Source organism: Xyrauchen texanus, chromosome 28 (genome assembly GCF_025860055.1).
Source record: "Xyrauchen texanus isolate HMW12.3.18 chromosome 28, RBS_HiC_50CHRs, whole genome shotgun sequence".
In the NCBI taxonomy this organism is placed as follows: domain Eukaryota; kingdom Metazoa; phylum Chordata; class Actinopteri; order Cypriniformes; family Catostomidae; genus Xyrauchen; species Xyrauchen texanus.
The window spans coordinates 30,432,322-30,445,501 of record NC_068303.1 but is presented as its reverse complement, the minus strand read 5'-3'; the positions used below and the strand labels follow the sequence as shown (position 1 = coordinate 30,445,501).

The window sequence follows — 13,180 nt, the reverse complement described above, 5'->3', positions numbered from 1 at the left end:
TCTGCTGATTTCCTTTTGTAATCTCTTGGGAATCATTCTTTTTTCATCACTCTTTCTCTCATTTCCCACAACTAGTCCATCAGATACTTGCCCCCCACCCCCACCCCCATTCCTTGTTGGTGTCCCAACCGTTTAAATGTCCATTCGATTCCAATCAGGGTGCTCTCTTTCCACTCCACAGCGAGCAGCTAAATGGAAGGAAATGGATACATTATCTGTCTGTAGTTGTTCCTCTCTCCTTCTCGTCTGCTTTTGATAATGGAATAATGGAGGCAGTGCTGCCTGTGAAAAGTGTCTGAACAGGGCTATTGGCTTTTCAGTGATATGAATGTCTTGATGGCTGTCTACATAAAAGCAAAGAGCGCCATGTGTGAGTATGTGTGTCAAGCTCTCGGCTGGACAGTATTGACTCAAGGCCGCTTAACTAAAGCTTGCAACTAGCCAATACCGAAGTGCTTACAGTTTGTGAATGGACACCAGTGATGGCTGTCTCAGTGTCCTTTTTGCCTGTCCCTTAAAGGCATAGCTCACCCAAAAAATAAAATTCTGTCATCGTTTACTCACCCTAACCATGTAGTTCTCCAAACCATAATGTATATTACTTTCTTCTAGGAAGAAGTGTTCTTCAGTTAGTCTCTTTATTAGATGTTTTCATGAACATTTCTTTGAGAGATGTCATTACAATCACTACCGCAGGAGATTTAGTAGATGTCAGTGTATTTTCATTTGATCCTGTTCCAATGTAGAATATTAGCAGGAATTTCCATGTCCAATCCAGTCTATGGATGATAGGTACACCTTGGTGTAGCTTGTAAAATGTAGCCATTTGTGATATTAAAGGCAAATCCTCTGTAGATACAAAAGGCCCCAGCATACACATGGCGAAGTGCTTCGTTCTTTTTTCGTTCATGCTGCTGGGGGAGTTGTTTAGAGGAGCATTTCAATTTGAGGATGAACAACTACCTTACATAAAATCTAGAGTTCTGGAAAACTAGCCACAGATTTGCAGCAGATAGATTTGCTATGATTTTCACATGCAAATGAGCTTGTAATTTGCTGCCGCAAACCTGCCGCCATGGGCCATGCCCCATCTGCTCGTCGAGGGCGTCCCCTTTCTCAGTACCAGAGCCTCGGGATGCGTCCTCGCCTCCCGATGCCGTACTACCTGCTCCGCCCCACCGGGTACGTCAAAAATAAGCTTGGATGCGTGGCTTTCACTTCCCAACCCGTCTCACTGGCTGGCCCGGACCATCCGACTCGGTTATGCAATTCAGTTTGCCAGGCCTCCGGCCCCCATCGCGGGCAATACACGGCGAGCATGCCAAATCCCTGCGCGCGGAAATCGCTACTCTCTTACTCAAAGACGCGATAGAGCATGTCCCTCCATCCGAGATGAAGAAGGGTTTCTACAGCCCTTACTTCGTCGTACCCAAGAAAGGTGGAGGCTTACGACCGATCTTGGACTTGCGAGATTTCAACCGGGCTTTGCACAAACTCCCGTTCAAAATGCACATCTTAACTTGCGTCTGGCATCTAGATTGGTTCGCAGCGGTAGACCTGAAGGACGCGTACTTCCACATCTCAATTCTGCCTCAACACCGACCCTTCCTACGGTTCGTGTTCGATGGCCAGGCGTATCAGTACAAAGTCCTCCCCTTCAGCATGTCTCTGTCCCCTCGTGTCTTCACGAAAGTCTCAGAGGCAGCCCTTTCCCCGCTACGTGAAGCCGGCATCCGCATACTCAATTACCTCGACGACTGGCTCATTCTGGCCCACTCCCGAGAGTTCCTATGCGCTCACAGAGACCAGGTGCTCAGGCACCTCAGCCGTTTGGGGCTTCAGGTCAACTGGGAAAAGAGCAAGATCGCCCCGGTTCAGAGCATCTCTTTTCTTGGCTTGGAGTTAGACTCAGTCTCAATGTCAGCCCGTCTTACCAACAAGCATGCACAGTCAGTGCTGGAATGCCTCGCCACCCTCAGGCCGGGCACAGCAGTCCCTTTTCCAGAGGCTCCTGGGGCATATGGTATCCTCCGCATATGAGACCGCTTCAGCACTTGCTTCAGACTCGAGTCCCGAGACAGACCTCTGACAGACCTCTGCTTTCTGGGGTCAGGAGAGCAGGAGTACCCTTGCAGCAGGTCCCTGATGTGTCCTTGTCATGACCGACACCTCCAGATTGGGTTGGAGCGCCAAAGGGGCCCCGCTGCGCTGGCACATCAATTGCCTAGAGTTGCTGACTGTTTTCTTTGCCCTGCGGTAGTTTCTCCCATTAGTTTGAGACAAACATATCAGACAGCACCACCGCGGAAGTCGCTGCGCACCACTCATTGTCACGACAATGCTTTTCCGGTGGAGAGTGGAGGCTTCACCCCCAGTCGGTCCAGCTGATTTGGGAATGATTCGGCAAGGCCCAGGTAAACTTGTTTGGCTCCCGAGAGACCTCCCACTGCCCGCACTGGTATACCCGAACAGAGGCTCCCCTCGGGGCGGACGCACTGGCACACAGCTTGCCCTCGGGGTTACGCAAGTATGCTTTTCCCCCAGTGAGCCGTCTTGCACAGGTGCTATGCAAGGTCAGGGAGGACGAGGAGCAAGTCACCCTAGTGGCTCCCTACTGGCCCACCCGGGCCTGGTTCTTGGACCTTGTACTCCTCGTGACAGCCCCTCCCTGGCGAATTCCCCTGAGGAAAGACCTTCTTTCTCAGGGACGGGGCACGCTCTGGCATCCGCACCCAGACCTCTGGAACCTCCACGTCTGGCCTCTGGATGGGACGTGAAAGATCTAGCTGGTCTACCACCTGCCATCGTAGACACGATCAACCAAGCCAGAGCCCCCTCTACCAGGCAACTTTACGCCCTGAAGTGGCGCTTGTTCGCAAATTGGTGCTCTTCCCGGGCTGAAGACCCACAGAGTTGCGCAGTTAGGTCAGTGCTCTTATTTCTGCAGGAGAGGCTGGAGTGGAGGCTGTCCCCTTCCACCTTGAAGATGTATGTTGCTGCTATCGCGGCCCACCACGACACAGTAGACGGCAAGTTTTGGGTAAGCACGACTTAATCATCAGGTTCTTAAGAGGCGCCCGGAGGTTAAATCCTTCCCGGCCAAGCCTGTTCCTTTAGAGACCCCCCTTCGAGCCGCTAGAATCAGTTGGACTCAGGGCCCTCTCTCTAAAGACAGCTCTTCTGATCGTGCTCGCCTCCATCAAGAGGGTCGGGGACCTGCAAGCGTTCTCTGTCAGCGACACTTGCCTGGAGTTCGGTCCGTCAGACACACATGTGATCCTAAGACCGTGACCGGGCTACGTGCCCAAGGTTCCTACCACGCCATACAGAGACCAGGTAGTGAACCTGCAAGCGCTACCCCAGGAGGAGGCAGACCCAGCCCCTTCGTTGCTGTGTCCGGTACATGCTTTGCGTACCTACTTGGACCACACGCAGAGCTTGAAACGTTCTGAGCAGCTCTTTGTCTGCTTTGGTGGACAGCGGAAAGGGAACACTGTCTCCAAACAGAGGCTTTCCCACTGGGTGGTGGAAACCATTTCATTGGCCTATCACACCCAGGCCGTGCCCCCCACCCCCCTTGCGGGTCCGAGCACACTCAACAAGAAGTGTTGCGTCCTCGTGGGCACTGGCCAGAGGCACCTCCCTGGCAGACATATTTAGAGCAGCGGGTTGGGTGACACCTAACACTTTGCGAGATTTTACAATCTCAGTGTAGAGTCAGTATCGTCCCGTGTTTTCTCAGGTCCGAGCCGGTAGAACTCGGTACACGCTGACGGACTGACAGGGTGGATCGCTTGCACCTAGAGCCCTTACCCTCACCCAATGTAAAACTGTGCGCATTCTCTCCCAGGAGAAACCATTCATTTGGATCCTTGGATGACTCCACTCTAGCCCTGTGGTTCCGCAATTCGGCGGAGGAATTCGCCGACCCAATCCACTGTGGGTACTCAAATCTACCCTGTACTGGAATAGGTGCTCCACAGGTGGGGACTCCTGCGTGGACTCCTCCTGTGTGTATTTTCAGCTATACGGTCCCCTTACGAGTGGACTCGCTTCTCCCTTAGGCAGTTCCAGCTGCCCATCGGTCACTGTGTTGTAGAAACTCCCCCCTCCTTGAGGCTGGATCTACCACTGCGCCATTTTTCCACATGTGACCTGAGTGGCCCATGTGATGTATTTCACCACATTTACCTCCCCCTTCCTGGGCAGGTGTGGTCTCCGCAGGGTCTTTTCCCCTGAAAGAATAGGAAACTGGGTAAGACCCTCCTTCCCACGATGCGTGTAAGGGCCCCAGCCGTTTTTGGCTCTATGCGAGTAACATTGAGAGAAAAGAGGCCCAGTGAGGCTCGGCCCGTTCCAGAAGGATTCCGATGACTTTTATGGGGCATTGGGGAAGGGTACATGCAGTCTGAATCACTGAATCACAACGTAGAAGTGAGCAACAGACGGGGAACGTCTAGGTTACGTATGTAACCTCAGTTCCCTGATGGAGGGAACGAGACATTGTGTCCTCCCGGCCACGTCGCTGAGACCATTTCCGGCTCCTCAGAAAAATCCTGAATGAACTCGACGTATTTCCCCGCTTTTATACCCGTATGTCCGGGGGCGGGGTATGCAAATACTGTCTGCCAACTTCTCATTGGCCTTTTTTCATAGATCAGAGGCATATTCGGCCCTCAAGAGAGACCCCTAGTGTTGTTTCTTCGACACAACGTCTCGTTCCCTCCATCAGGGAATCTAGGTTACATACGTAACCTAGACGTTAGTTTGCACCACCTCAGTAATAACTCTTCATGTCAGTGTTTTCATTTTGACTGATCTTAACTGACTGATCAATATATCTGAAAAATCCGTCTGACTCAAAGTAGGTGGAGCTCTAGGTCGCACCTACTTATGAAGTGGAACAATGGTAGTAATGGTATAGTGTTATAATAATGGTAAAGGTGTTTAGCAGCTGGTAAGAAGTATTCCTGAAAGTTTGCCCTGGCAAACTGTTACGAAACACCAAAACGTACTCAGTAACACCTCCTTTTTGGCAAGATTTTGTTCTAAATTACATCATATCCATTCGTTCTTAGTTTTCGTATGAAATGTGCTGGTGCCTTAAGCATCCAGTTATACAATGGTGCCCAACCCTGGTTACTAAAATCACTGAAGAAAAGTTCTCTTCAATGTTTGGTTTAATGTTTTGTGTATGGTATACCTACCATGAGTTGTAACTGGGTGTTTGTTGTGTTGCAGTTCCACAGAGAGTGGTACAGCATGGCTCATGTGTCAGCGCTCAGAGACTCTTTCCAGTAATCAGACCCCTTCCATTGAGTTCTGTGAGCAAGAGGACCACAGCCGTGAGGTTGGTATTATGCTTGACTCTTCCAACACTTGCAAACCAAGCTGGCATATGGACATGTGAAACATGCAAAACTCTTTTCTGTTTTGGCTTTTGACAAAGAAGTGTCTACATTTTAAAAGGAAGAGTTGGGTTTTTGACAGTGCCTCAACTTAGTGCGTAGATGACATGAATAAACGATGGCCTGAGGTTAATTACGTCAATATGATTAAATTCTTAGAGTTGATATGACAGCCAACTTGTTGAACTTATTTTTACTCAAACTAAAACTTAAATGGTTGTTGTTCTTCGTCTGGATTTCTTGTTTCAGTAGTTTTACATCCAGAATCAGAAAACATTCCAGCAGCAGTCAGAATCTTCATGGCGCCACCTGGTGGTTGTTCAGGAAAATGTGGATTACTTTTCTAAGCAGTCAGACTTTTCAGATCAGATTTTCACATGGTAGACGATAAAACAAGACAAATAAATTCCATAAACTTATTAAAGGTGATGTAATTTTTTAATTGTCAAAATACATTCTACTATTCCAGTTTATTGCTTATTGGCAACTATAATTAAGCCATTTGTGGGTTTACCTTCCCCAAAATTATATCAAAACATTTATATTTATATTTTGAGCGGCCTGCTCAGCTCCACCCATCCTTCTCTTGCACAAACCTATAGCGTGAGTATAGGCATAGCTACTTGAACTAGCTGTTAAGCCAGAGGAATATGAATCATGGCATACATGTACAGAGGAAAAGAAATGTAGCAACATCTGAAGACGTGTTAAAAGACACCGAGACAGAGAACAGAGTAAAACTAGAGTAAACATTGGTGTCACATTTTACATGGTGGAGGACACACACACACACACACCACCAATGATGAGATCACTCTGGCAAATGGGAAAATCAAAAAAGAGATTGTCGAGCAAGTCACTAATACACAATTTTATCTTATTGCTTATGCCACAGTTTTTTTCTCGCTGTGAAAATACATTCTCCTATCCTAGCCTAGTGTGAATAGATCATATAAGTAAGCCATTCGTTGGTTGATTACCCTGGAAAGTATAAACACTGTAGTACATAACATCGGACCAGTCCAACATTGTACCACATCGGTGAGTTTGGGACAGGGGGAGTGTTTTGGAATAGCTGTTTGAAAACGTAATCTTTTCCCTCCCCTTCTCTCTCTCTTATCAGATCAGCCCTGGGCGACTACCTGACACGGGGTAGAAACGGTATGTGCAGTGACTCTCCTCCACCCAGTGATGATCAACAGGAGGATCACACATACAGCAGCTCTCAGTCCCTGAGTACAAAGAGGGACAGTTCTTCCCCCATCTCATCCTGCTCCACTCAGGAATTCCTCTCTGCCTACAGCCATGGTCAGAAGATAACAGTCACTGAGGTCAAAGAGGAGCAAAAAGACTTTCCGCTGGACATTACGCCACCTCCTTCTCAACTGCTCCACCACAGAAGCATGCTGTGGACCAAAGGTCAATTACGGACCCCTGGCGACACGCTTCCACTGAAGAAGAGGCGGGCGGAAAAGCTTCTGGGAAGCGATGAGGAAGATGAGAAGATGAAAGAGGCAGCAGGGTCATTGCTTCACCTGGCTGGCATGCGCACAGGTTTGAATAAAAATTGTCAGCGTGTATGTAAAGTTCATAAGGAACCGAAAGAGGAAATTAAAGATGAGCAATGAGCGGAAATCCCGTCAACACAGATCTAAATACTTCTGTTCCAGGATATCAGGTGAATTCTAGTCAGTTGTGGCAATATCAATAAAATTACTGTCGTCCAGTGTTCAATTTTATTTCCGGCTGAATGATTCTCATGTCCATGTTGCTTTGTCCGGGTGTGTGTGAGTGTGTGCGTGTGAGTGCGCAGAGGGAAGAAAAGCCATAGTACATTTTCAGTCATTTGAGTGGAATTTTTTTTATGTTTGTTTTTGTTCATTCTTCAACCCTAGCGAACAATTTAAAATAATTAAAGGTGCACATGCGTTTCATATCTGGATAGTGTTTAGATATTCTTTAGCTGGATTGCATTTACACCTTGCAGTCAAATGCATCTCTACTGTGGTCGGATAGAGATCCGATCAGAATTACCCACGCAAAATGGAAAAAACTACTTACATATTACATCAGAAGCTGTGGCAATTGAAAATTCTGTGTCTTTCAGCAAATTTTAGAAACAACAATTGATAATTCTATTGCTTTCCATCACTTTAACAGTCAGGGTTTTCCCGTCATGGAATTTTTTTTTTGGCAGCCATCAAAGCTGCATTTCGTGTTGCCGAATTTTTTTTTATAATATTCATCTCGCGCTCTGCAGTTTGTAAGTGTTGTGTTCTTCGCATTGCGATGGCAGAATTAAAAGAAATATTCTGGGTTCAATAGAAGTTAAGATCAATCAACAGAATTTGTGGCATAGTATTAATTAACATAAAAATGTATTTCGACTAATCCCTCCTTTTCTTTAAAAAAACAAAAAGCACAAATCTGGGTCCCAGTGAGGCATTTACAATAGAAGTGAATGGAACAAAATAAGGCATGAACCCACAACACAGCACTTTAACAACAGATAACTGTAGTGCAACCTCTTCAAATAATTAATTACTTGTGTAGTTGTAGTATACAGATAACAAAAACGTATTTGCATTTAAACCTTCTTTGAATGGGCTCAGAATGCGTCCCTTACCACCCCCATAGCAATCGGATCACCGAAAATGCATGTTAATGCAAGGTGTAAATGTGGCCATACTGACACCTAGCGGTGTGGATGTAGTAGCATCGCCCAAAAGCAAAGTTTTCAGTTGGTCGTGTGATCTCAAGATGGTGGACCTCGTGAAGTGACCCGTTCCTTAGAAAATAGAGCTTTTATTGGGCAACTGATACGACTGGAGCCTTCATTTAATGTAAGTGTACATGATTTTTTTTTCAATATATATTTAAATCATGAATACTTACATGAGATGTCCCAGCTAATACCCAGCCATGGTACATGGTATTTATTTATGGGTCAAACTGATTGAGGAAAAAAGATTATTGGGTGCACCTTTAAATATGTTGTAGCAGTTCTTCTAGTTGCAAGATTGAAAGGTAAATGGAGAGATCTTTATGCTGCTCTTAAGTGTGCCAAAGAAGAGACCTGTTGAAGAGAGTGCAACTAATCCATGCACACTTCGAAAGACCAATAATAGAATAGAAAGTAATAAAACCAACCTAAGGTCTTTAAGATGAATATTTATTTATTAATTAAGCAGCAAAAGTTTTTGTGGAAAAATTACCTGTGTCCAATGGATAACATATCTGAAAGGTCAAATGCAGTACATAAATTGTCTCTTAAATGCCTGGTGTTCAAAACATTTCTGGTATTAGTTCCTATTAAAGCACACTAAAAACTGATCTTTTGTGAAGCAGTGTGTCAGAAATGCCTATTGTGTTAATGTCAAAGTTTTGCCAAAACGTTGGTGTTTGTTTGTTTTTTTTGCATAATGTCTTCACAATCCAAGCTATTTGTCCTGCCAGGATAACACTGTAAAAAGTAATTCCCTATTTTCACAGAAGGCAGTTTTTGCCTCAGGTTCTCAGTTATATTGCATGGATGCTTACACATAAGAAAGAAGTATTTTCTTTTTTTAAATGAAAGATCATGTAAGATAGATATTTAGCATGAGGCATGGCTTATTTTATTACAAGAAAACAAAAAGAGGGCCTAGTCAGCGTCTCTTAAATCATAAGTTTATTGCTTTACTTTTTTTATTATAATTATTGTATCTCTTCTTTGGCAGACACCTCTTCCAAAGGAAGAGATTTATTGAAACCAATTTTCAAACAGATCTGCCTTGTATTGAATATCAGGTGAAACTGATTTTGTCTTTTTTTTTTTTTTTTTTTGTCGTCCTCGGGTTGCTGGTCCTTTTCAATTCATTGATGTAAGTGTTCAGATGTTGTTAATACTCAGTGTTAAATGACCTATCACTCTGTACACCCTTTAAGGTTGTGCCTGCCTTTAGTTCATGTGCTTGGATGTCTGTTATGTTCTTTTGTAATGTTTAACTACTCTTTTAGGGTCATTTTCATTGTGTAGCCTGCATCAATGATATCATAAATTGTACCGAAATAGTTTGACAAGGAGTTAGAATAGGCTTCAGTGAGTGAAACGGGATGATCCCGGATTACTGCACTGCTTGACTGATGAAAATGTCAAACAGCCTTTAAATCTAGATCAAATGGTTACTCATTTTTAATACTTTAAAAATAATTTAATATGTCAGTGATTCAACAATTAGTAAATTATGCCTTGGCTTGTCTGTTTTTTCCATTGATTGCTTTGAAGTACCCCTCTCTGTTTCCAACTCTCATGAACTTGAACTGCATCTGAGAAACTGAATGGCCAAGTATGCAAGGGTCCCATTGTGGTCTTCAAGGGACAGTTCACTCAAAAGTTCTCTTTCTCTAAGTTGATGTAATGTTGTTCTGAAATTTTGTTGGATTCTCGGGTCATTATCTCTCATAACCATTCATATATTTGTTATGCAGCATCTATCGGAAGTGTTTCAACTCCACTTATACTTTTCATATTGAAGTCTTTCTGAATGTTTTGTGTCCTCCAGGGCTGAGGAGCATGAATATGTTAACATTTTCCAGTCCTTTCAAATATTCCTTTCTTCAATATCCCTTAATGTTTCAGCACTTTCTTAAAGGGGTAGTTCACCCAAAAATGTAAATTCTCTCAACATTTATTCACCCTCATGCCATCCCAGATGTTTATGACTTTCTTCTGCAGAACACAAAATATTTCAGCTCTGTACGTCCAAACAATGCAAGTAAATGGTGACCAAAACTTCAAATCTCCAAAAGGCACATAAGCAGCATAAAAGTCATTAATATATCTCCAGTGGATAAATCTTCAGAAGTGATATGATAGGTGTGGGTAAGAAAAATATCAATATTTAAGTCCATTCCACATGTTTTGGCTTTTGTTTTTGGCGATTCACCTTCTCCGTGCATAATGCCACTTACTGGACAGGGAGGATAATTTATAGTAAAAAAGGATCTAAATATTGTTCTGTTTCTCATCCACATGTATAATATTGGATTACTTTTATGCTGCTTTTATGTGCTTTTTTGACCTTCAAAGATCTGGTCACCATTCACTTGCATTGAATGGACCTACAGAGCTGAGATATTCTTTTAAAATCTTTGTTTGTGTTCAGCAGAAGAAAGAAAGCCATATACATCTGGGATGGCATGAGGCTGAGTTAATAATGAGAGAATTTTCATTTTTGGGAGAACTATCCCTTTAAATAGTATATGACTTTTTGTCCTCTGCAGGGGTTCTAGTGGTGTATTAGTGGCACTGTATGTGCTGGTTTGCTGTGCGAGTACAGTGTAAAGTTAGTGCTCAGTGGCAAAGACATGCCGCGGGAATGGACTATATCCCCTATTTTATTTGAGTTACATTGGCAATAAGCTGCTGCTATAGTTTTGCTTTAAATTTATGCCAGTCCAATAACATGCCATTTGTTTTTGTGTACCAACAACATGATTTCTATTTAACTGATTAAATGGCTAACTGAAATCCATACAAATCCATATAAGACAAAAGAGGGAGAAAATATGCATGAATTATTTATTTGAAAACTCACTTTGCCTCTGAAATTATATGTGAAATAATATAAGGGTTTTGTCGATGTTGTTTGTTTGTTATTTTGTCAAATATGTTTCTGTCCTTGTACTTTAAGTCACTAGTGGTCTGGTTTGATTTCTAGAGCACAATGGAGTAATGATGAATATGTATTTGACCAGGTCATTTTTTTTTCAATACACTCAGATGCCAGTGCTGTACGAGTATAAAGCTGTCTATTTCCTTGGTGTGCAATCATATTGCCAAAGACCAATATCAAACTATTTCATCAATACATGTAAATAACCATAATGTCTTTGTGACAAAAATGTCATGTCATATTGTTACTTTTCATCATATTTCTCCTGAAACTTAAAATAATGTTTATGTAATGTATTGTCTTCCAGTTGCAATAATAAAAATATCAGAGTTTTAAATGAGTTGTTTTTTCAGTCATTTCAATTGTGATTGTTGTCAGAAAACAGTATTCAATGAAAACATAGTATTATATGTATATCAATTATATTACTTTGTGTTATAGTATATTATATAAGTATCACTATATCTCTTACACCACATAATATTTTGTTACTGGAACACAGTGTGGGATTGTGTCCAGATTGCCTGCACCTTCACTGATTTAGCCCATATTAAAGGTGACATGATCACATTAAGCTTGGGTGTGGAAAATGGGACTCAAGTTACAATAATGGTTTATGCAACTGGAGCTCTACTCATAATTAAAAGCAATACAGGCTTAATCAGCAGCCACCAGCGCCCTGTGTTCCCTCTGTAGTACTGATGCCAGCTCTGTTGCTATGCAACTCCAGGAGCCAAAAGCATGCAATCTGTGCTTGATACAGTTTATTAGTCTTTGTGTTGAGTCCATATGAGTAAAAAAGTACAGGTGTATATTTTGAAACCTTTAATACTTCATAAGATTATCTTGTCTTGATTATTAAAGGTGGAAATTTAATTGCAGATAAGGAATTATGTATTGAGTGAATACATTCGAGTCAAAGAATTTCCATGACCTTTCCAGCCATTTGTGATTATTGGATAAGGATATGTAAAATCATTTTTAATTAGATCATTAATTTCATTCACTAACAAATCATTTAGGCTGACTCAAAAGCATGATCTGCTCTCAAATCGGACAACTCAAATCAGACACAAATCGGCTTGTGAGCAAGCTTTAAACAAGAACAATTTCTAGCCAAACATGACAAAAAAAAGAAAACGTACAGTATATTCACTATATGAATATCAATGATGTTCAGGCCTGGAAAAACTAATTTGACAATTCCTTGATATTTTCAGGTTGTCTGCAGTGTTGGGTAAGTTACTCTAAAAAAGTAACTAATTACTAATGACATCTTCTACAGTGTAATTAGATTACTGTACCAATTACTCTGTCTGAAAAGTAATTGCACTACTTTTTACTAATTACATTCTAAAACACTTCTCAAACTCGACCAGATGAAAAATACAAGTATAGACATGAAATTGTTCTTTTAATTCTTTCAAATAAATCATATAAAATCAAATAAATTATTCATGAACTGGCCAAAGAATTTAAGCAGGATGCATAAAGTTAGAAAACATATGTTTTAACATTAAACATTACATTTTGATTTTAAATTCACTCTTTTTTTTATCGTTCTATAGTCTATACAGTATTTAGTGCAATTACATCAGAAGTAACTGTAACTGAATTACTAAACAATTAAGAGTAATCCCTTACTTTTTAAATGAAAAAGTAATTTAATTACTAATGCATTACACCCAACACTGGTTGTCTGTGATGTTTATGTCTTTCTTTGGTTGAACATAAACAGATATTTAGAAAAATGTATCAGCTTTGTTGGTGCTATCAATGCAAGTGAATTGTTGCTAGAATTTTGAAGCTCCAAAAGCACAAAAAGGCAGCAAAAAAGTAATTAATACGACTCCAGTGGTTTAATATGTGTCTTCTGAAGCTATCCAATCACTTCTGGAGTGATCAGTATTCCAATCCTTTATTACAAAAATCTGTATAGATAAAAATGTACTTACATTTTTATCTGTTTCTTACCCACACTTATCATTTCACTTCTAATCAGCCAATCGTGTGGCAGCAGTGTAATGTATAAAATCATGCAGATATGGGTCAGGAGCTTCAATTAATGTTCAAATCAACAATTTGAACAGAAAAATGTGATCTCAGTGATTTGGA

At 42.0% G+C, this 13,180-nt stretch overlaps 1 protein-coding gene across 1 annotated transcript in view; it reads left to right on the top strand.

Moving 5' to 3' along the window:
- The window catches only part of LOC127622375 (forkhead box protein N3-like), a 48,101-nt gene extending 36,712 nt beyond the window's left edge, over positions 1 to 11,389 (top strand). Inside the window, exons 5-6 of the mRNA XM_052096464.1 lie at positions 5,242 to 5,350; positions 6,532 to 11,389. Of these exons, the coding sequence (XP_051952424.1) occupies positions 5,242 to 5,350; positions 6,532 to 7,036 (614 nt within the window). The 3' untranslated portion in view covers positions 7,037 to 11,389. The remainder of the gene's footprint in view (positions 1 to 5,241; positions 5,351 to 6,531) is intronic.
- Positions 11,390 to 13,180: the final 1,791 nt, after the last annotated feature.